Source organism: Pogoniulus pusillus, chromosome 5, assembly GCF_015220805.1.
Source record: "Pogoniulus pusillus isolate bPogPus1 chromosome 5, bPogPus1.pri, whole genome shotgun sequence".
NCBI classification, from domain to species: Eukaryota; Metazoa; Chordata; class Aves; order Piciformes; family Lybiidae; genus Pogoniulus; species Pogoniulus pusillus.
Window position 1 is genome coordinate 124,761 of NC_087268.1, and position 22,615 is coordinate 147,375.

Sequence of the window (22,615 nt, forward strand, 5' to 3'; positions counted from 1 at the left end):
AGGATGCGGGGAGAAGGCGGTGCTTGCAGCAACTGGACGGGGCGGAGCAGGCACGGACCAATCACTAGCAAAAACATTGGCGTGGCGGCCCAATCAAAAAGCGGGGAGATTGAGACTGGCGTGCGTGCCGTCAGTAAGTTAAGGTGGCCGAAAGAGGAAGCGCCGGTGAGTAGCACCTCAGCCGACCAATGGGAGCGAAGAGGCGAGGGGCGGGAGATGGGGGAAGCCCTCACTAGGCAATCCGCCGCGCTAGCTCCGCGTCGGGCGGAGCTGCCTCCTTCCCGGCGCTGCCGAGCCGTCCGCGCCGCCCTCCGCAGGCTGCCAGCGCTCCTTCACCGCTCCCTGGGCCTAGCACGGCTGTCCTCGTTTATTCCTTCCCTGGGAATGGCAACCCGACCTGCCAGCGGCTGTCTGCCCGCCAGCGGCGGGGTTGTAAAAGGGTCCCAGCTGCGGCCCTGAGGCGGCTCAAGCTCAAGGGCAGGAGAGTACGCAGGAGCGTTCAGGGCTAAGAGATGAGAAACAAACCCGAAACCCAAACCAAGCCTCTAGCTAATGGATTAAAATTCCGGGAAATTTTTGTTTCTGTCAGAACAGGAGCGTGAGTGAGAGGCCAGATGAGGAAGCTTCGATGAAGCGGCTTTTGGTAAAGGCTGAAGAGTGAATGCAGCTTCTCAGGTGCTGAAAAACTCACAAGAAGCTGGTCTCTTATTAGTATCAATGAGCTAAAGTATTTATTTTAGGTATCATTAAGCTTTATGTATTGAAATACTGCCTCCCTTGACCCTTGATTACAGGGGAAAAAAGAGAACAAAACCACCAAAAAAAAACCCCACCCACAAAACGCCACCAATCCAACAACCAGCCACCGAAACAAAACCCACCACGCGAAGCAGCCAAAGATCATCTAGATGCTAAAGGGGAACCAGCTGTTCATTAGTGGCCTGCCCTAGTCCTGCGATTCATTGACTGAATTCATTAACAGAATCGGCTCACACTGATTCGTACTGTTCATACTGTTCATTCATACTGATTCATTCACAGAAACAGTTGTTTTCAACACAAGCTTTATGACAGACTTAGGTTCCAAGGACTAAGACCCTTCATTCATCTTCATCATCAAGTAACACTTCTCTTAAGCTCCAATTTTTGTTTTTGGCTAAATTAGGGACTCAACCATAAAAAGTTTCCCAGTAGCCAAGTTTGTATTTCATGCTTACACCTCTCTAATTCAGGTACTACTCCTAATAAGGTTGGTCTCATAGAATGGTCTAGGTTGGAAGGGACCTCAAGGATCATCCAGCTCCAACCCCCCACCATAGGCAGGGACATCTCCCACTAGAGCAGGCTGCTCAAGGCCTCATCCAACCTGGCCTTAAACACCTCCAGGGAGGGAGCAGCCACAACCTCCTTGGGCAACCTGTGCCAGTGTCTCACCACCCTCACTGCAAACAACTTCTTCCTAACATCCAGTTTGAATCTCCCCTCTGCCAGTTCAAACCCATTCCCCCTCCTCCTGTCATTACCAGACCTTGTCAATAGTCCCTCCCCAGCCTTCCTGTAGCCCCCTTCAGATACTGGAAGGCCACGCTAAGGTCTCCTCGAATCATTCTCTTCTCCAGACTGAAGAGCTCCAACTCTCATAGCAGAGGTGCTCCAGCCCTCTGAGCATCTCAGTTACAGTTTAGGAACCACCTGAGGAATTTTCTAGATCTGATTTCAGAGGGCTGCAGCTGACTGCCAAAAAACACGCAGGGCAAATCACAAAGTGACATAACTCAAATAGTGCACGTTTATTCTGAACAGTATTTCTAAAGAGATTGAGAAAAACAAAAACATGCTCCTGATGTACAACAAGGGCAATGACAGAGATTGAAAACGGACCATCTCATTGTAAAGAATTTGCTCCCCCTGCACATAAATTTAGAACATTGAGAGTGCACCTGTGAACTGCATACAGCATACCTTTGACTAAATCTTAACTCAAGAGACCAGGGGTGGTCTTAGCCAAATTGATCAGGAAGCAGCTGCAGATTCAAAAGAAACATCCAAGTCAGCGAACACTTTACAGAATACAGACTTTGTGCATAGCAGCTGACGCTGGATTACAACATGTGGGGGGGATGAAACAATTTGCAAAGACCAATTTTTTACAAGACACAGGGCACCATCAAGACTTAATGAAACAGCACATGAATTTGTTTCAATTGTAACTGTACGTCATACTCAATTGGCAGGTTTAGCCATTAGCTGCATCATGTAAACTCAGCCAGTTTCTGTATACACAAAATAAATTCTCTCCCTTCCCCTTCCTGAAAATGAGAGATCCCTTTCCTGGATGATTTTCCCTCCTACATACCATCATTTCCTCTAGTAGGGGTACTTCTGAATCTTCACACCTTAACCTCTATATGAGTAAAAAAGCCAAAACCAAACAAGTTGCAGAGATTCAGGAATAAATCTTATATACACAATTTAAACTCTAAACCTGTCAGTTGCATACAGTTTTCTTACTAGTTCTTCATCCAGAACAGGAAGTGATAACTGGTGTTTTGGGGCTGGTTTGTTGTTTTTTTCCCCACACTGAAGCTCTCAACTTTAAACAAAAAAATAGTTGTTCATAAGCTGGTATTTCTAAGCTAAAAGGAGGTCCTGCTGAAGCAGCAACCAAAAGTAGCTGAAGTTCTCTGCATTAACTTCATGCTTCACACAATGTCCGCATCTCTGGGGAAGCACAGCACCAAGGTACAGCATTCTCCTCCCACGCTCGCAGCTGACATATGAATAATATACAACTTTTGTCACCTGGAACTACTGTCCTTCACTGTCTCTCGTCCATGTACAGGGAACAGAACTTTCTACAAGATGTAGATTAAACGTGGAATTCAGCAACCGTTCTCCAGGATGAATAGCCTGGGAAAAAGAGTCTCAGATTTGTGGTGACTCTCTTCCACCCCCTACAAAACATTTTACCAGAAGTTACAACGAGGCAGGTTTGCTGTGGAACAGGAGCTTTAAGAACTGTTTTCAGGGATACATTCATAGAATGATGGCGGCCCAAAGCAAAAAGAAAACAAACAACAGAAACAAAGGTTAATCCAAATAAGTTCAGACATCAGACTTGTACTTTTTAACCTGAAAATTGTCTGTGAAACACACCAATTTGTGGAAGCCTACGACAACAGCAAATCCTAAGAGTTCATATCCCCACACCCATCTACCCAACCCAAACATTTACCACTTAGTTCTAGAAGAAATGAAGAGCACTTTGCTTGGCACCAGAGGCAGCTATGGTCTGAACTACAGCTGTGCTGCATGAACATCCTCAAATACAAATACTATCTCTCTCTCCCTCCATATACTTCTCTTGGTCTACAAATGGCCAGGGAAACTATGTTGGCATACGACAAGCTAATTGTGCTTCAACACATCCCCCTTCTAGGAGGATGCTGGAACTGACAACATAACCAGCATGAGCAGGTCCTAGCAGTACCAAAACCAAGCTTTTGTCAAAACTAGGCTGCCTCTGGCTGAGGAAACCGTTTGCACCTTTCTAGCCAGAGTCTGCCACTGAATGTTGCCAACACAGGTGCTCAGGCCACGCAGAAGGGCTTTTGCTGTTAATGATCTGCCCATCTCCAAGACTCAATTAGTGCAAACCCAGCAAATAAAGTAGCTGTTTCTCAGCATAGGTCTGTCAAGGTGCACTCCAACGAACACTACGCATTTCTGGGTAAGGAGGAGTAATTCTGGAGCAGCTCATTTAGTCACCCCTCGGGTATCAAAGACCACCTAATGTGCAATGAGGGGTGCCACCACTTGCCTCATCACAACTCCCATCTTGAAATCCTTGGTTCCCGAGTCGCCCTCAAATGACTGAACAGCACCTACTAACCAGATGTATGCTGCAGTGCGCTAGAGGTTGGAGGCTTTAAATGCAGATGAATTCAAGATGCAGATTAAACTTCAAAAAACAAAGCAGGAAAGGAATGCAGTTCAGTATTCACTTGGGGGATGGGGCAGCTTGGTGTTGTCTCAGCTCAGTGCACTTTCCCAGGTGCTTGGAGAAGAGTCCAAGCTCAAGTTGGTATTTGTATTGGCATATATAAAAACATTGCTGTCAACAGTGCACAGAAAGGAGCACTGATATTCATGCAAACGAAGCATGAAAGGATGCAAAGCAGAGCTTAGTAGAGTTTACTGTTGCTTTGAGGTTACAGTACCAGGAAGCAGCCAGTCAGCCTATTTTCCAAACCTATAAAATGCTCTAATATATTCCACTTTCTCTGGTGCTCCATGGACATCCTCTCATGAGATGAGAACTGCATTATTACCATTGAATGAGGAAAGGGGAAAGTAATCTTCAAAAAGAACAAACTGTGCAGTTCTTCACCACGGCCTCCCAAAGGAGCACAAAAACACAGCAAATCAAAGCAAATCCCAAGCAAATCCAGGAGACCCCTGCAAAGCTATGTGATTAGGTGTAAAATTCATATTTGCCACCTCAGCCTTGCTTCCTGGTTTCCTCAGCCCTTGCCTCATCTCAGATGGGTCACGAGATTTAGTAGCTGTTATGAATTTATCTGGAGATGGGTGCTTGCCTTCTGTAATCAACACTTGTGAGGTGGTCACAGTCACTTTTTCTACCCCAACACACCTAAAAAAAAACTACCTCCTGATGAGCCCTACAACATTTTACCCATTTTTCAAGGGAAGATCCTGCCTCAGGATTCCTATTTTTACGTTACTCATGCCAAAACCTGATCTAGCTCTTACTCTGGTAGAAGTCTGCTGGGAGTTGGGTAAATGAAAAAGAAAAAACGAAGACCACTCTAAACCCTCCTCTCAGTCAGTTTAGAAGTGTAGCACCAGCTCGGGTGAGGAGTATTGAAAAAAAAGCATTTAGAAAGGTCAGCCCAGGCAAAGTGAAAAGGCATGGTAAAGTAGTCCACCCTTTTCAGCAAAAGACAGAGGAAAAAGCCATAGTCAAAAACATCGGAAAGAACTAAACATACTTCCTTGAGGCAGGGGAATTAAAAGGAAGAGTACTGAAGTAACATTCAAAAGGTGGGGGGGGGGTAAAGTACCCTGTAGGTTATAAAAAAGACAATAATGTAGGAGTCAAAGGACAAGATATTGCTTTTCCTTTTCCCCCCCCCCCATTGAATTTACATTCTGCTTACTGAAAGAGATAACTCTGAAGGAAGCTTGTCATCAGGATAACCTGGCTCAAGCCCTCCACACCTCACACTTAAAAAGTCATCTGCACACCTTTTCCCACCCCATCAGAAACAAAAAAGGCCCAAAATGAAACAAAAAAGTCACAAAGAAAACAGAAAGAATTTGGTTAAAAACAACCAAAAACCCCAACCACGACTGGACAATCCTTGGAAGAAGCATCAGGTTGTTGGAGAGAGGTAAAGAAATAAAACCAAAAGCACAGAAGATGAAGGGGTGGAGTACAAGAAGAAGAAAAGGAAGAAGTCAAGAGGCCTCTCTTTCCTTATTTGGCGACAAGCAAGTGCAAGAAAGTGTCCGCTGGGGCTTCGCTCAGTTGTCGGTCTTCTGCAGGTCTGCGTTCTGGCCGAGACAGGGCGCCTTGAGGTTCTTCTGCAGCACGTGAGCGTCTGCCGGCTCTATCCGCTTGTAGTAGTTCTTCTTCGTCTCAATGATCTCAAAGCCAAACTTCCTGTAGAAGTCAATTGCAGACTCGTTGCTGATCTGGACATGCCTGAACACAAAGAGAGGGTCAGGTATCAGTGCGTTCGGCAGTACATTTCCTCTGCTTTACACTTGAACAGATGAAGATAAGAAGCTATATAGACAGAGATAGGAACAATGGTGTAAGTTTAGGAATGGAAATTCTAGTCTTCCCAAATCCATCCTGCATTGACTAGGTTGTTGACCTAGTTTACAGTATTGCTGCACAAAGTGATGACCTGGCAGGGTGTAGGAATAGGGGTAAGCAGTTGGGCCTTGCTAGTGAACATAAAGTGCTTGCAGGCACCTCTGATGTGATATTCTAACCTACACTACAGTATCATAAAATACAGCAAAGGCATCAAAAGTGCATGCGAGACTTATGGCAATTTCCATTCTGAAGATGACACTGTATGTCCAAAAAAACCTAAACAACCCAAATTCTTTTCCAATTGTTTGGGGTTTTTTCCAGTCATAGTGTGTAACTCTGCTACAGTTTAGTTACAATATTGTGTTCTATCTTCAAATTCAGAAATTCAAATTCCAAAGTTCTTCTAAAGCAAGAAAGCTTTTGGTTTTCTGAGCATCAGAGAAGCAGCCCAGAAGACGAGCCCCAGCTTTCTTCCTCATACTTTACAAAAGGTCCTAGGACTCCACTGAAACATGTATTTGGGATCTGCCTCCTTTTCGTCCCATATATTCCTCTCTCATCCCTCAAAAAACTCATCAAAGTCATTTACTTACAGATAGATGTTGTCAAAAGTGCCGTCTTTTTCACAAATGTTTAAGACATGATTCAACATTTTCGTTCCTGCCAAAAGGTAAATAGATGCTTAAGAAAACAAGAAGTGCACCATCAAGTCTGTACTTAGTTAATGGCTTTCTGTGGGAGAAGCAGCTTAACCACAGGCAGACTAAAATGACAGGGCTTGTGAGAACCAAGAAAGGTAAATACAACCTGGTCACTAAGTATTCTGTTATCTGGCCAACTATTCACAAAATTTAATTTATTTTTTCTTTGGAGGTGAAGAAAAACAACATCCAACAGGCCAGAAGCATAAAGCAGCTTATTTAAATACTACCTTCAAGGTCTGAAGCTCATCTCAAACTACTGTCAAAACAAGGTATAAAGGCATTAGTAAGTTTTTCTAATAAAGACTGTCTTAGATTGAGAGTTGAATCTGTTGCTGTTACTCATACCATGTTGCACTCATGCCAGCTTCAAAAATTTAAGTGCAACTAAAGCAAAGTATTATGGGGCTTGAATTTCAGATTGCAACATAAGGCTTCCTGTTCTGGAATTTGGGTGTTGGCTCTTTTCTGCAGGCATGGCAGCAAGATGGGAGGGAGTAGGTAGCAAATGGTTTTGGGTTTCTGTTTTATGCTGGAGTTTCTTCCTGTATTTCACTGCACTTCTGCAGATAGGCTAAAGTAAGGTAATTATGCGTTGTGATTATCATATGTTATATTAAACTCTTATCTCTTCATCTCAACTCTGATTTTTCTTGGTGTTACTTTTCCCTTTACTTTTGTGTTGGGGGAAGCAGGCAGGTTAGCCCTTGTGCTAACCCATTACAAGACCTAGCAAAATTATTTTAAACGGTTATTTCAGTTTGCCAAAGCAAAGAGGTAACTGTAATGTCTTGATTAATCTGGCCTATGGACTCACAACCTGGGAAAAAGAACTAACTGCAGTATAGACAGAAAGCAGGTACTCTCTCTGTGCAGAAATCAGTGAAGACAAATGTACAAAGAAAACCAGTAGATTTAGAAGAGTGAAGTGCTAACCCAATGAAGGAATGTCGTGTTTTACTTATACATGACTTGCACACTGGCTGCACACTTCTAACAAATTATTTCACATCTTTACGCATCAATTTTCACATCTATGGAAGCAGAGTGCTAAAGAGACTAAAATAATCTGAATTAGAAATTCTACAGAAAGTATATTTCTGAAAGGCAAGTTAAAAAGAAAAGCATATAGTAAATCACACTCTTCCCCCAAAGTTCCTTCCAAACAACTATGTGGTCTAAAAGTGCACTAACTTGGTTAGAAATCTAAAAGAACATTTAGAAGGCTGCACAGCAATGTGGATTCTTGGATGATTCAGATACAAAGAAGGTTGTCCTTACCTATTCCTAGCCTCCGGTAGGGTGCCAGGCATCCAAGTGTCATGATGTACAGCCTCTTCTGGTTCTGGGAATGATCCACCCTACAGCACACTGCTCCCACTGCAATATCATTGAAATAGGCTGCCAGGTAGGGAAACAAAGTGTTACCAGCATGTCTCAAGCTATACATCCAGTTTCTTCATTTATACCCTATACCTTCCTTCCCTCTTGCCAATTGCCCCATCCAGATAAAATACCATATACTGGGGCTTAACACGATGGTTGGCTTGCTACAGCTCAAACCAGCTAACAATGACATGAGGAGGTAAACAGCAGCAAACATTTCAAGCTCTCTGTTGTAACAAACAACATGGCTATGCTCAGTAAACAGGAGCCTGTTTAGAACACAAACCCTCTGGGGTTAGGGTCATGGCTCTGAGGTTCCCATATAGTTATTTTTCACTATGTAAAACAAGAAAATAGAAGGATCTGCTGTTCAAAAGCATATGGATGGCAAAGACGAGCACTTCTGTCACCACAGCCCACAGTTACTGGCAAGAACATTTGTACCTAATTTGGCTAGTTCGCCAACCTCCAGTACATCCTTGTAGAACTTGTCATTGTAGCTGACAGGAAAAATGACCTGGTTTAGCCTCTTCAGCTGCTTAATGTTGTGTGGTGTCACATCTCCCAGCTCAATCCGGCTACTGGAACAAATCAAAACATGCTTAACATCTGACACATGACAAATTTTCCAAGCACACAAAAAAAATGTAATTTTATTCATGCTTTGAGAACTGTGGTGTTCAACTCATACCGTGAAGTCTTCTGCTGGCAGTCGAGTTAACTCCCAACCCAAATTTTGGTTGGCACTACACAGCTGGAAGTTTCTCAGGCCACACTTAACAATGACTTGCCACAACATATGTGTGGTTTTATTGGGTGGGAGACAGGAGAGCACAAATTTATGTAAGATATTAGCTTTAAACTTTATCCCATTAATTTCCTTACTGATCATCAAGATCAGGAGGGAGTGAGGGGGAAGATAGGAGGGACAGGTGAGTAGAACAGAAACCAAGAAAATCAAGTCCTTATCCATGCTTCAAGCACAGGCCTAATTTTACCACTTATCAATATGAAATTTATGCTCAAAGACTGAGTCATCACCAGACATCTGTCTCTAAAAAGCAATAATACTTTGTGCAAATTCATATTAAGCCAGTTAATATGCAAGCCTGCAATTGTCAAGGCACTATCCACCTATTATGATCATTACTGAAGTCATTCTTCCAGCTAAGTAAACAGAATTGCAACCTTAAAACACCAGTACTGCACTGAATCTCACTGCAAAGAAAGTGACCAAGCTTCTCCCTTTCCTAAAGCTAACTTCCTGACAAACAAAAAAGTATTGTGTGCTTATCTTCCCTATATCAGCTTCTTGGGTGCCAATAGTTTTAAGGATGACTACAAGAATGAGAAACAGAAAACAACAAAACCAAGATAATCAAAATGCTTTCCTAAATGTCACCAGAACTGGCAGGCACAAAGCACTTTGAGTTTTAAACAAAGTATAGGCTCACCTCAGCCTTTTTTCACCAAATGCACATAGACAACCAGATTGTTTTCTGCCCAAACACTGTAAAGACAACATTAGCCTTTTTGAAAGCAAAAAAGACAAGGACCACCACTGAACCAAAAAAGTGTGAAATTGTTTTCAAATTGGCACCTTTCTACAAGGGTAGGTCCGGCTTCGAAGTGTGTTACTCTAACATGAAGCAGCTGCTTTCTACCCCCAGTGCCACTCATGCCCAGGCAGCTTGTTTTCACAGATTCATTCCTAGGACACACCTACTTAGAATAACTTACATAGTACAGGGAAACAGGGAACCACCAACTTCAGTCTTGAAGATCTGTAGCAGACCACGTGGAGTATAGCCTGTCTCTGCTTTACTAACTGAGGTTGATCACACACCAAAATCCCTTACATTACTAACATCCCAAATACTTGATCAGCTTGTCACTCAGGAAAGGGCAATAACATACAATGCTTTCTAGGCACTCTGCTGCAGCTTGCAAAGCTATCAGAAAAAGCTACAAGAATGCAGCCTTAAACATTTACTTTGAGAAGCATAACTTGCCCGCACACTTTCTCTTCTTTTCACAGCACAGGTCTGAAAGGACATCAAGAACCACCATAGCCCACTCTCTGGTACAACACAGATCAGATAATCCACCTGGTGAGCGCTAAAGAAACTGAAATGTAACATTCTGATTGACAGTCGGATGAACGTAAGCCAGCCAGATGCCTAGGTGGCCAAGAAGGCCAACTGCATCCTGGCCTGTATCAGGAACAGTGCAACCAGCAGGACCAGGGCAGGACTGGGCCCCTGTACTTAGCACTGGTGAGGCTACACCTTGAGTCCTGTGTTCAGTTTTAGGGCTCTCGCTACAAGAAAGACTTTGAGGTGCTGGAGTGTGCCCAGAGAAAGGCAAAGCGGCTGGCAAAGAGCCTGGAAGACAGGTCTTGTGAGGAGCACCTGAGGAAACCGGGGTTGTTTAGTCTGGAGAAAAGGACGCTGAAAGGAAACTTTCTTGCTCTCCACGAGGAGGAGGTTGGAGCCAGGTGCGACCTCCTTAGTAACACATGACAAGATGGAACGGCCTCAAACTGCACTAGGGAAGTTTTAGATGAGGTATTAAGAGAAACTTCAACTGAAAGGGTTTTCAAACACTGGAAGAGGCTCCCCAGGGAGATGACTGAATTCCATTCCTGGAGGTGTTTCAAAGACACGGAGATGAGAGACACGGTTTAGCACTAGGCTTGGTACAGTTACAGAATGGCTGGACTCAATGACCTTAAAGGTCTCTTCCAACTAGAACAATTCTCTGATCCCACAACTCTAACCAATTTGTAAGCAGGGGCTTTTAGAGAACCAGCAAGTATTAACAAATGAACTACTGATGGTTTCAAAATTCAGTCTTGTAATACCACACTGAACAGACTGATCTTTTTCATGTCACTGCAAAAGCAATTGCCAAGCAACAAATCCCCTGAGCTCTGTCCAATTGTACAGAACCCTCCTGACACCCCTCACTAGAACTTTGACAGCATGTACTCCAATAGTGATCTCAAGAATGACAGAAGTAGCAACAGTCTATATATTCTTGCATCTCATCCATGTCAAGATATTCAGGAATACTACAAGTAACAAAGCAGGATATATTTAGAAATTTCGGCTATAAATCACTATGTTGTGCTGCAACAGTCTGCAGTATCTCTCTTCCATGGCTCCTACCTCCACTCACCCTTTGTTTCACAGCTCTTTCTATCTTCTACATTACTTTTGCTCTCAGCAAAAGTAATGTCTTCATGCATCACAAGTCTCTGATTCTGTCTCAGCATAAATCTTGAGCTAGTAAGGATGATCTCCTCACACCACAGAAGTGCACCCACTAAACAAGCATGCTATTCAAGTTATTAGAGCATGAGGTAGCTGTACTATTTGTTTTACACACATCTTAGCAGAGCTGCTCAGCCTAGCATGGCAGAGCTTCCTCAGCCTCACAAAAAGCAAGCCATGCCCTTTTCTAATTCCAGTCAGTCATGCTGCTACCCTTTGTGAGGAAAGAGAAGGAATCACTGTGGCACGTGGGATCACAAGTTTATTTGGGAGAAGGTGTTACTGGACTAAAGCTCCTGCAAAAAGCACGGATTCAGCAGCCTCTTATTCTGCAGTCTGCATCAAAGTGTAAATCTAAGGGAGTAGCTCTCAACTGCCCAGTTAGATCAGATTAGCTGTAAAGTAGGAGGACACTTAAGAGTTGAGAAAAACTTCACATTCATACATGGTCCCTCAAGCTCAGACCTCTTGTTCAATAGTACAGTAACCTCAGACCTGAGCAAGGCCTTTGACAATATCCCACACCACATCCTGGACTCCAAGCTGGTGCCACATGGGTTTGATGGGTGCAGCACTGATGGATACAGAACTGGCTTGATGGCTGTACCCAAAGAGTGGCTGTCAATGGCTCCATGTCCCAGTGCAGGCCAGTGACAAGTGGAGTCCCTCAGGGATCAGTCCTGGGACCAGTCTTGTTCAACATCTTTCTGGGTGACCTGGACAGAGGCACTGAGTGCAGCCTCAGCAAGTTTGCTGCTGACACCAAGCTGTGTGGTGCAGCAGCCAGGCTGGAGGGCAGGAATCCATCCAGAGGGACCTGCACAGGCTGCAGAGGTGGGCACAAGCCAACCTCAGGAGGTTCAACAAGACCAAGTGCAGAATCCTGCACCTGGGTGGAGGCAGTGACAAGCACAACTCCAGGCTGGGGCAGTGAGTGGCTGGAGAGCAGCCCTGAGGAGAGGGACTTGGGGGTGCTGCTGGACCAGAAGTTCAACAGGAGCCAGCAGTGTGCACTTGCAGCCCAGAAAGCCAAGCAGAGCCTGGGCTGCAGCAGCAGAAGTGTGACCAGGACAAGATGTCTGAGAAAGGGACCATGGTCAAAAGATAGACTTTCACCAAGGTTTCAGACAGAGAATAAACAAACAAGTGTAAAAAAACACAGTCTAAGTCTGCTCATAGATGCTCAGCCAAGATATCACATCTGAAGCTGGCATTAAGCCAGAGAAACAAGTTCAAGGAGATGGATAAAAGGTGTTGTTGACAGATCTAAAGCCCTTGTGTTTCCCTCTTCCTTTATCTCTCACCACTTCCACATTCATTGCTGCTTCCTGCCATCTTCTCCTGCCTGTCTCCTGTGCTTTGTCACTGGCTGTTTTCTTGTAGCTTGAATGTTGCACCAGGGCCAGTAATTTATCCTGGAGGTTAACATGAAAGAAGTTCAACAAACACTGCATGCAGCATATATCAATATGCTAAATGCATCTTTTTAACGAGCATGTACTCAAACCATAATGTAGAGCTGATTAAATCAGTAGCACATCTATTACACAGAGATATTTAATGACTGAATGAGGATGTGGCAAGGAAAACCCACATCACAAGAGTTCATCACTTTGCCTGAGGACAGCGTGGCGAAAGTGCCACCGCGGCCCTGAGCAACAACACAGGAAAGCTAGCACAATCTGCTTCCAAGCCGCTTATCGCCACTCTTGCTGGCACAAACATTTGTGCAGCAGTGTGGTGAACCAACCCAAATTAAAGCTAATCTTGACCAAAAAAAAAGGGGGGGGGGAAGTTTAATTTTAACCCACATCAGTCCCCTGAGTTCACAAGTCTTCTGCCAGCAGAGAGAAAAGAAAAAATTGCCAGAGACAGAACCAGACGGTTCTTAAGCAGAAGTGCCAGCCTACCCCTGTTTAAACTGGAAGTACTGTGCAAGAGGAGATGCACAAGGATCATTCAGAGTTTAGATGATACTGTGCTACACCTTCTCACTTAGGGAACATGCATTTGGAACCCAAGGGCTTAAAACGTAGCCTCTGAAGGTCTAAGACCAAGCATCTGTAACAAAAGACACAAGACAGTTGCTCTTTTCTTTTAGCTGCAGTCGTGGAAACAGCTTTGGGGTCTTCGTTTTGTTTAGTAGTTACTCACAACTAAGATCTGTTTGTACATGTTACCTCTCAGCCAAATCAGCAATGTAAGTTCACTGTATCAACTCAGTCTCTTAGACCAGTCCTGTGCATTCCAGCTCAGTACAAGCTGTACTAGAAATACCCAGCCTCTGCGGTTGCAAACAGAAGATTTTTTTCCTATGAGCTCAAATTAACAGATGGGAGAACATAAAGATATGTAAAGAGCCCCAAGTGCCCAGAAGGGACACGCCCTTCCTTAACAGATTACCTTATTTTATTATTCCAGTAGTGCCCCCATGAAGATAGACAATTCTTACTGGCATTCTACTTTGCAAACAGCACTCCATGGAGTACACAAGTTGGCTGTACTCATCTTACACGTGAAAGCTTCTGGATCTTGGGATGGAGTCAGCTACTCCATTCAAAGCTACTGTTTTAAATACGGCAGCAAAGACTCTTCACTCTAACTGCTGCAGTTTCTACAAATCTGAGATGGGAAATCAGTCCTCTGAAGTCACTTAAACACATTCCATTGCAAGGCTATTCACAAGCTGCCATTATTTTCATAGTTGGCCTTTCTTCTGATGCCAATTCTAAATGTACTCAAGCCTATACACGTTATCTCCTGTTACTCATGAGCTTCAGCAATTGACAGGTACCAATACAGCCTATCCCACATGCCTGTTCAGAGAGTTACCATGACTTTCCTCCTAAAGCCAAGCTCTTGCCATCTGCCTTTAAGACAGGCTCTTAATACCTACTATTGTCATACCAGTTCTTTCCATTCCCTCAGATAAACTTTACTTAAATATGGCTAACCAAAACTGCTTGCAGTACCACAAATAATATTGCCCTGTACGAAGCATTAAGTTTTTCCCATCTCTACCAGAATCCTTTCCCTGACATATCCTAGGACAACGTTACTGTTTCTCAACCGCAACATACCGTGACTAGTGCACTCACTGGTGAAACAAAGGGCACTGAAAGGTCACTGGTGAGGGAACTGCTCTCTGTTGTGTGGAGCTGCTATTTCTTAAAGGCACACAGTGGCATTGCCCAGCAATACAGAAGCTGAAGAGCAATCACAAAACCTGAATGGAAATGGGACCTTACTGAGGTGATACGCATCAGTTACTGAAACTGGATAAATGCCCAGAACATTAGCACTAACACTCCAGCTCTTCTTTGCGTGTCAGTGCCCTGAGATACTTCAGGCACTTGCTAAAAAAACCCTCACATTTTCTGTAGGACCAAATGCAATCAAGTTAGTCCTATGGCAGTTGCATTCCCTGCACCCTGCATCCTGCTACAGCACTGCAATTGAAATTATGTTTCCTATAATGTCTTAAACTTTTATTAGTAAAAGCAACAGGCTGAATGAGATATTAGCATTTGTGTTCACCAAGGCTGCATTTTGCCTAAAGGAGCACAGTTACACAAAATGAGAGCTCAAGAGGAAGCCAATTTCCACAGTTACAATTCAAGAGGAAACACAAATTCAGTCCCAGAGAATAACAAGTGTTGGACACTAGTTTAGAACCAACACCAGGGCGAAAAAACGGGGAAGCTGGAGTTTAATGCTGTAAGAATCTCAGTCTCATTCAACTTTAAATAGTGCAAGTCTCTCCCCAGAGGGATGTGCCTGACTGAAACAGATCTCAGTGTAACCGATAGCTGGGCTCAGCCTTATTGAAGGCATCTGGCATGCTAAATTTAGCAGAGCTGTATTTGCAACTCACAAAACTTACTGAGGTGTCCTCAGTCAGGAGCGAGAAAACAGAGAAGAAAAGGGCCATAATCAGTTTAGAGGACTTCAGAGAAGGTTTGTCACCCATTGAGCGTCCAACTCACGTTATTGCTTCTATTTTGGCTTCCAAGTCAATGCAGGAGTCTAGACAGGATAATCCACTCATAAAATAAAACCAAACCAGAGCTATAGACCTGAAGGGTGTGGTTTTGCTTAGATTCAACTCCAGAGCCAGAAGAGTTTCTATTTTTTTTGGGACTGTAGATGGTTTTCTATGTGTCTTTTTTTTTTTTAAACAGATGAGCTGTCTTGCTAAGCACATAAGTTAATTTATTTCATGCAGGAAGACCAGTATGTTTTCAATTACCTAAAAGATCTGTGGGCTGCAAATCTACTCTGCTTCACTCGTTGCTATCCTTCTAGTTTTCTGACAAGCTTAGCATGCAAAAAGTCTCACCAATTTGCTTCAGAGCACCCTTGATATCTTTTAGCTCCACTTTACTGAAAACATGTATTTGCCCGACACCTGATAGCCTGTTGGAAGTTACCCCCAGCTGTGTGCTTCACTGCAGATTTGCAGTGACACACAAAAGAAAGCTAAGCAGTTTTAGAGTCAAAATTAACAGAAGACTGGAGAGCATGAAGAGGTTTCACTAACTTCAAGACATACTTCTGACTCTCTTTGTCTCTCTCCTTTGCAATAAAAGTGTCTCAGTAAAGGTTTCTTCATTATAGTTCAGGTAATCCACTCTGCCTCAACTTAGAAAACCTGACAATTGTAAAAAAGAGTGGCCAGCCTTCATGCACACAAAGCAAAGTTATGCTAGAATAGCTACAATTTTGCCAGCTCAAAGCTGTTGAGTTATACAAGCCCTGAAATCCAGGTTCAACTTTGATCTAAAGAAGACAACCCTAAAACTAGAGCAGCGGTACAATCATGAAGCATCTCAGCTGATTGTGCAAGTGCAAGGGGGAGGCAGTGAGGTGATTTAATTGTGTTAAATACAAATAAACCTCCCCAATAAAATGAAAAGCTATCTCACTTTGCAGCTGGATACAGCAGAAATCACCATGCCCAGCTGACACAATTTCCAAACTCCAGAATACCAGAAATGTTGCTGGTCTAGAACAGGAAAGCATCCATATATGCATGCTTAGCAGACTAACACTTCGGTCTTTCAAAGCACCCTACTGAAGTAAAGGTTTAGATATTAAATCTGCCTATCCCAGGTGCTTCAAAGCCCAGCGAACGAACAACTCGCCAACGATCAGACAGTAGATAAAGAGCTGTCAGAAATCTTAACAATCCATTGCCGGTCTAACCACTTTATTAGTCAAGTAACCTCAAAAGAGCATTCAGATTTTGAGCCACGACTGCAAAGCACAAGTATTTCACCAGACTGAAACAACTTGGTTCAAAATCAGTTTTGTGCCTCCATCACCAATGTCCCAAGACATCTTACAAGTTTCTGGCCCTTTCCATATCCTCCATAACAATTTCCCTTCCATAACTATTTGTAGTAATGTCCCCAAATTGCCCTTAATTGACTTCTAGGAGATCATGCACCTTTGCTAATTAACATTGATGAAGTACCTGATGATCCTCAGATGATGATAGAGGCTTACCTTCAAATTCAAAATACAAATGGGTTCACAAAGTGCCTTATTTACACAAATCTATGTAGCTCTGAGACATTTCCTGTACTTAGGTAACAAAATACAGAATTGACATCAGGAGAAAGACATCTCTCTACCCAAACTATTTTAATAAGTAACTGAAACACCTTTCTCTACTAATCTAATGCACACAGGCATTTACAAAGAAAAAAATGGCAGGTTATTATGGGTCTTCTGTCTAGACTTTGGATTTCAGTCCCAGGGTTGGTGAGGCTTGAGGTGTTCAAATCACATGTTACATAAATGACACACTGTGAAAAATTAACAGACTGTTATCAGTTTTATGGGCTCTCCTTCAAATAAATCTAAGGCAAAAATCACTGCAAGCACTTAACACTAAGCATAAAAAGCCTCTTTCCCCTCTCTCCTTTTCCCAGTTCTCAATACAAATTGTTCTCAAATGCAAATGTGAAGAGCTACGTATAAAAAAACAAATTTCCCCTAAGTTCAACTTTCAACCTAATTTGCGATCTTTACTAGGAAAAAATTCCAAGTGCCACGCAGTAAACTTCCACCAGCCTTCAGTCATTGCCCTGGGTCTTACCCTAGAATTTTGAGAGAAGTTAAATACAATGGTGAAATGACAGAAAGGGAAAAACTTTTTCAGAGATTGAGATTCTAGTCTGCCAGGGCCAGAAAATCAGACAGACCCTGGAAAACACAGGGAGAGGGAGAAGGAAGATGAAGGAAATTCCAAAACAAAGACCCAACTTCTGTCCTCTCTTCCTCCTTGTAAAAATATCTAGTGCCTTCTCAGATTACTAGCCTGAACACTTCTAGTGCATGCCAAATGGGCAGGCTCTTCAAGTTCTGAATCACTCCCACTTGAATGAAAGCGTTTTCCTGGCTCAACCATCACCTGTTAGTTCTCAAGTCAGAAGAGATTTAATGTAGCAAAAGAGGAATGTATAATTTCTCTTGTCCTCAGGAGATGGCAGCAGAGTCTGATATTTGGTGACTAACTGAAGATACTACATTCTTCACAAAGAAATGTCCCAACCTAGCAAGCCAATCTAACAAGCCACACATACATACAACACAACCTGGATGTCCGAAGCCAAGATTAGGTTTTAAAGCATTTCAATAAAATGGCTACAATCCCTATGCTGCCTTCCTAGCCTCTCAATCCTACTTCACAGAATGTCTTAATCTTGTTATGGCATTAAACTCAAAGTGGTAACAGTTATAAATCAGGTTAAAGTGCCTATAGTAAACCACACTGACTTCTTACAAATGGCTTAATAGTGACGAGATTGTAAGTATGCATATAGGCAAAGTCCAAATTTACTATCCATTACTGCAGGAAGTACAGCTCGCACTTTGACATTTCTATGTTCAGAAAAATCCTAAAAGCAAACAGGGACTTTCAAGCTCAATTACCTTTTCTGTCTCACCACCTGCACATATGACAATTCAGCAGTTCTCAAAAACTTGGAACTCCCTCTTATACGTGTTAAAGCTTAGCTCTGTGCTTTGCAAATGGAAACAAACCAAAGGTTCTGTACAAACTCCGTATTATTAACTCAGAATTGGAGAGAAAGAAGTCTTCCTGTTCTCATGAGAAACACACATAGCTTCAGAACTCTGAAGCATTTACGTCATGAACCTAGGCAAAACAAGCAGAGACATCAGAGCTTTCTGACTAATACTTTAAATACACTAATTTTATTTTTCTATGCTCAGTATTCCCAACTGTAACGCCCCTTCTACATATGCAACTACAATAGTGCCAGCCTGCAAGATCTCTGGGGTGTCAGGTCCTCTGTGGCAGCAGCTACCCTGTTGTGTTTCATCTGGCCTGGAGGGCTTTTTCAGAGCAAGTCAGGACCCTTGGAAACTACAGAGTCTCAACGACTTGACCGCAAATTGGCGGAGGCTTCGCGGCAGCCTCCCGGGAGCTCCTCAGGTGAAGCAGCGCACGCTGCTGTCTCAGCAGGGCGCCTCTCCGCTCCCCGGCTCAGCCTCCTTCCGCCACGCGGCTCAGGCTCCGCTGCGCGTCACAGCGGCGGAGGTGCTCCCCCCCAGAACCGGGCAGGCGGCTGATCCAGAAGGTACTCTCAGGCACACAGGCGCTGCGCCCTCTTGTAAGGAGCGCTATCTGCTCCCTGTACGATACATGCTCCACGTACCAGATACTCCCGGGCACACAATAAGTCCAAGCACATGACGCAGCGTGCATGCTCTGTATCATACCCCAGGGTAATGCGGGTTTTAGGCAAGAGCACCAGAGAAAGGCTGGATGACTTGCTCCCACAGACTTCAGCTGAACTGAAACAACTTAGAAAAGCACCCTTACTGTAAGGCATCAAAGGCAGTGAACAGCAAATGCTCACAAACAAATGCAAGATCTTCTGCGTTCTTTCTTTAAAGTCAGTAACAACTATACTGAAAATACAAAACGACTGAGCAACAAGTGAAAACAGCGAAGCACGGGGAGTGCTGTTTACATCTGCTCTACAGGAACAGGCAAACTACTACAGACATGAGAACCTGAGACACTCCCAACGGTATTTTTCCTAGTGCAAATCCAGGTCTAAAATAGATTTTCACATTTCAGAACAATAGCAACACTTAGGAAAACAGTAAAAGAAATGTATTGCTAGAGAATCGTGAAGTTCACTAGCAGAACAGATAACTAGCTCTTGTTTGTCCATGTGCATTTAAGAAAAAAGTGAAACATAAGCCTCTAAACTATTTAAAAAAACATTCAGAAGACAAGGATAGAGTGAACATAAAGCCACATATCACAAAAGTAGGTGAGAGGTAACAGCAATTACCAATTTAAACCACCATACAAGAGAAAACCCACAAAGCTTTAACCCGCTGAGAAAAATAATAAAAAAAGAAGCCACAAAACACCCCAAAACTTTCACTATTTCCAAAACCAGAGGTCCTCTGTAAAATAAGTCATCTGATCTGGAACAGCCTGATGACACACACACCACATCCCCCCATGCTTTATTGAGATGTTAATACACCCCGTTTTGAATTCAGAGGGCTAAGGGCTACAAGCAATGTACCTTGACTACAGAATCTTCCACAACTGAAATTTCAGAACACTGTTGAACTCGAGAGTTTCCTTTAAAATTCTTTCTCCACCAAAGCAGGCTGTTCATAATTACAGATGATGTTATAGGTCTCAAGGCTCCCAAAATAAGCTCTGCACTTTGTGGTGTGGGTTACTACGCAACACGTAGCCTGCCAGAAAAAAGTACTCAGATGGAGTAATTCTGTTCAAAAGAACTGATCCACAGTTTGCATTCAATACCAAAGACAGATCAAATGCCTTCAAACACCACACTAGTTTGTGCATGTTGAGAGTTGAATCTTTAGATCTATTTTAGGCACATGTCTTCTGACAGTACTTGTTTCTCAGAGGACCTTCTCCAGCCTTTGTAGCTTGACAAACAATTTGGTTTTGTTCCAAAGTAGCTCTATGTAATTTAATACATTCCTTAAGAAAGCTTTGTTTAGTTCTTTGATTCTCTCATTGTATTCAAATCAGGTTATTTTTCAATTTGAATTCTATCAGCCTCAACTCACCTCAACTAGAATTTTTACAGGACACCTGGATTCAATATGAAGATTTTATTCCGTAAAATAACTTGCTGCATGGTGCTCACAGTGCTTTGACAAAAGGAAATATGCTGCTCTTCAGAGAGATGAAGGAATACCAGAAAAGCAGAAATGCACAAGTGCAGAACCCAAAGGGCTCAGTAAAGATGCCTCCAAGCAGAAGAAAAGCAACAAAGTTTGACACTCTGGAAGCAGAAGAGGAGTATATGGAGACTTTTTTGGTTTGTGGTTTTTTTTACTCTCTCTTTCCACACAAGAAAGTTACAAAAAGTAAAAGATCTCCCCAAAATCAGAATTCCTTGGCAGTATAAGCAAAACCAGGGCTCAATCTTTCAGGGAGTGCCACAACACGGTGGACAGCTCAGGCTGTGTGACCCGTCAGGAGACCTCCACAGCTCTGGCCTGACGTGCCTGGGCTACTTTCCACCTCATGCATTCAGGTTCCAGCATCCTTGCTACTCAACTCATGACTGGCAGACATCCAAAGCAGAGCTAACCTGGAGAAAACCACAGAAAAGTCAACAGAGAATAAAAGGAAATCAGGAGCATTGCTGAACAACAATCATATCCACTGCCACTTCATCTTGAACTGGTCACTGCCATCACCCATTTTGCAAATTCTGTCAACCTCACCATAGAGTGACTAAGAGGTGGGGTATCCTGTTTCACATACAGGGTGAAAAGGAGACTGCTCGATGCCCCAAACGCTCCTATTTAATGTCTGCCGAAAACCAATGTGTTTGCAATCAGCTAAGTCTCTACCAATACCTGCCAGACCCTCACGATGCTTGAAGCTGGTAGCACACTGCAAGAAACAGAAACAGCTAAGTATATGTTGTGAAGCAGTCTTGTCAGGTGACCTCGTCCCAACTGCCAGCAAGCTAAACCCCTTACCATTTCTCAGTAAAAGCTTAAGTGCTTCGACTTCCATTCACTCTGTCTTAAGCTGCCAAACTAGAATAATAACACCCATCGTTGCATAACACCAGTTTCAAGAGGGTTCGCCTAGCAGTCCTTTGAGAAACGACTGTGGAAAACTTCTAAGTAGGAAGAAACTGAGGCACAGAGAGGAAAGCTCATGTTTTGTGAAACAGAAATCTATAAACATTAGGTGACTTAACCAACTCCGAAAAACCTGTCCCAAAGTGACCTGTACAAGGTCAGGCAGGTCACCTGCCTCAAGAGCAGCGCAGGGACTCCAAAGGCCTTCAAGTCTCCTCTTCAAACACTGCACCGCGCTGCCTCCACCCAGCAGGAAATCCGAGCGTCTCAGGCAACCACACCTGAAACCTTCGGCTTTTCCAGACCACTGAGAAGTAAAGCCAGCCCCAGAGCAGCGTGCTGCAGAAAGCAGGCACGAAGCACAGCTGGTTTTCATCTACACACCGACAAAAACGTGACGAAGACATTACAAACAACAGCGCGCAAACCCACACATCCGAGGCCGGTAGCTTTTTCTCACAGACCCAGCAGCGCTTCTTTACTTCTGACAGGCAGCACGGCAGGCCAGCCAGCACTCCCATGCCCCACCGCCTTCTCCCTTGGTTTTACCGGCAGCGCTCACAAGCATAAATCCCTCGGGAGCACTAAGAGCCGCCACGTCCCGCGTTCCACTGGCTCATCAGAGCAGGGCTGAACACAGACAGAGTTTTGGCTCCAGCACCAGAAAACATTTTCCGGTGAGGAGGGAAACTCCTGCAGGGAGCTCTATGCCCAGCCGAAAACCATCACTGGCTCCCCGGCCCCGAAAAGAGCTCTCCCAACACCAGCCTTCAGGGACTCTCTCTCAGACAGCGAGAGAGACGCAGCGACACCCCGCAACACTACACAGCGCTCCCCATCAACAGCTTTAACACAGCGACAGCACCGCTCGGCCCCCTCCGCCTCCCGCCGAGCCGCAGCAGCGGCACCGCCCGCCCGCCGCGCACACAGCTCGCCGCGCAAGGGCCGCGCCGCCCGGACCCGCCCCGCTCCTCCTATCGCCCGCCGACCAGCAGCGAAAAGGCGCGGCCGAAGTGGGCCCCACCGTTTTGTCACGACCGGGCCCGGGCCAAACCCTTCGGGAGGCGCCAGGCCCCACACTCACCCCTTCATGGTGCGGTCGCGGCCTGGCCAGTATTGGTGCCGGCGGCGTAGAGCGCCCGGTGGTGCGGCTCCTCCTTCGCTCTGCTCTGCCCGGGCAGCGCAGCCTTTCACTCCCGCGCCCGCTCCACATGGGCCTCCGGCCGCCCTCCCGCTCGCTCCTCCGGCGCCGCCGCCCCGCCCCGTCA

The 22,615-nt window shown here is 44.3% G+C and overlaps 1 protein-coding gene across 2 annotated transcripts; it reads right to left on the reverse strand.

Moving 5' to 3' along the window:
- Positions 1 to 1,766: 1,766 nt before the first annotated feature.
- Positions 1,767 to 22,613, reverse strand: NAA50 (N-alpha-acetyltransferase 50, NatE catalytic subunit). Of its 2 annotated transcripts, none has more exons than XM_064142957.1 (5): positions 22,432 to 22,613; positions 8,380 to 8,513; positions 7,831 to 7,950; positions 6,442 to 6,508; positions 1,767 to 5,728 (listed from the first exon to the last, which is right to left on the reverse strand). In XM_064142957.1, the coding sequence occupies exons 1-5, from the start codon at positions 22,437 to 22,439 to the stop codon at positions 5,548 to 5,550; spliced, it is 510 nt and encodes a 169-aa protein (XP_063999027.1). In that variant the 5' UTR covers positions 22,440 to 22,613; the 3' UTR covers positions 1,767 to 5,547. The 2 variants fall into 2 exon arrangements, with proteins under 2 accessions (XP_063999027.1, XP_063999026.1); XM_064142956.1 differs by having other exon boundaries at positions 8,380 to 8,516.
- Positions 22,614 to 22,615: the final 2 nt, after the last annotated feature.

Excerpts from the sequence above, each read along its gene's own strand:
- NAA50 (XM_064142956.1), bottom strand. Across the intron at positions 7,951-8,379 it reads TGGCGAACTAGCCAAATTAG|CCTATTTCAATGATATTGCA; the intron begins GTACAAATGTTC and ends CCTACCTGGCAG. Across the intron at positions 5,729-6,441 it reads ACTTTTGACAACATCTATCT|GCATGTCCAGATCAGCAACG; the intron begins GTAAGTAAATGA and ends CTTTGTGTTCAG.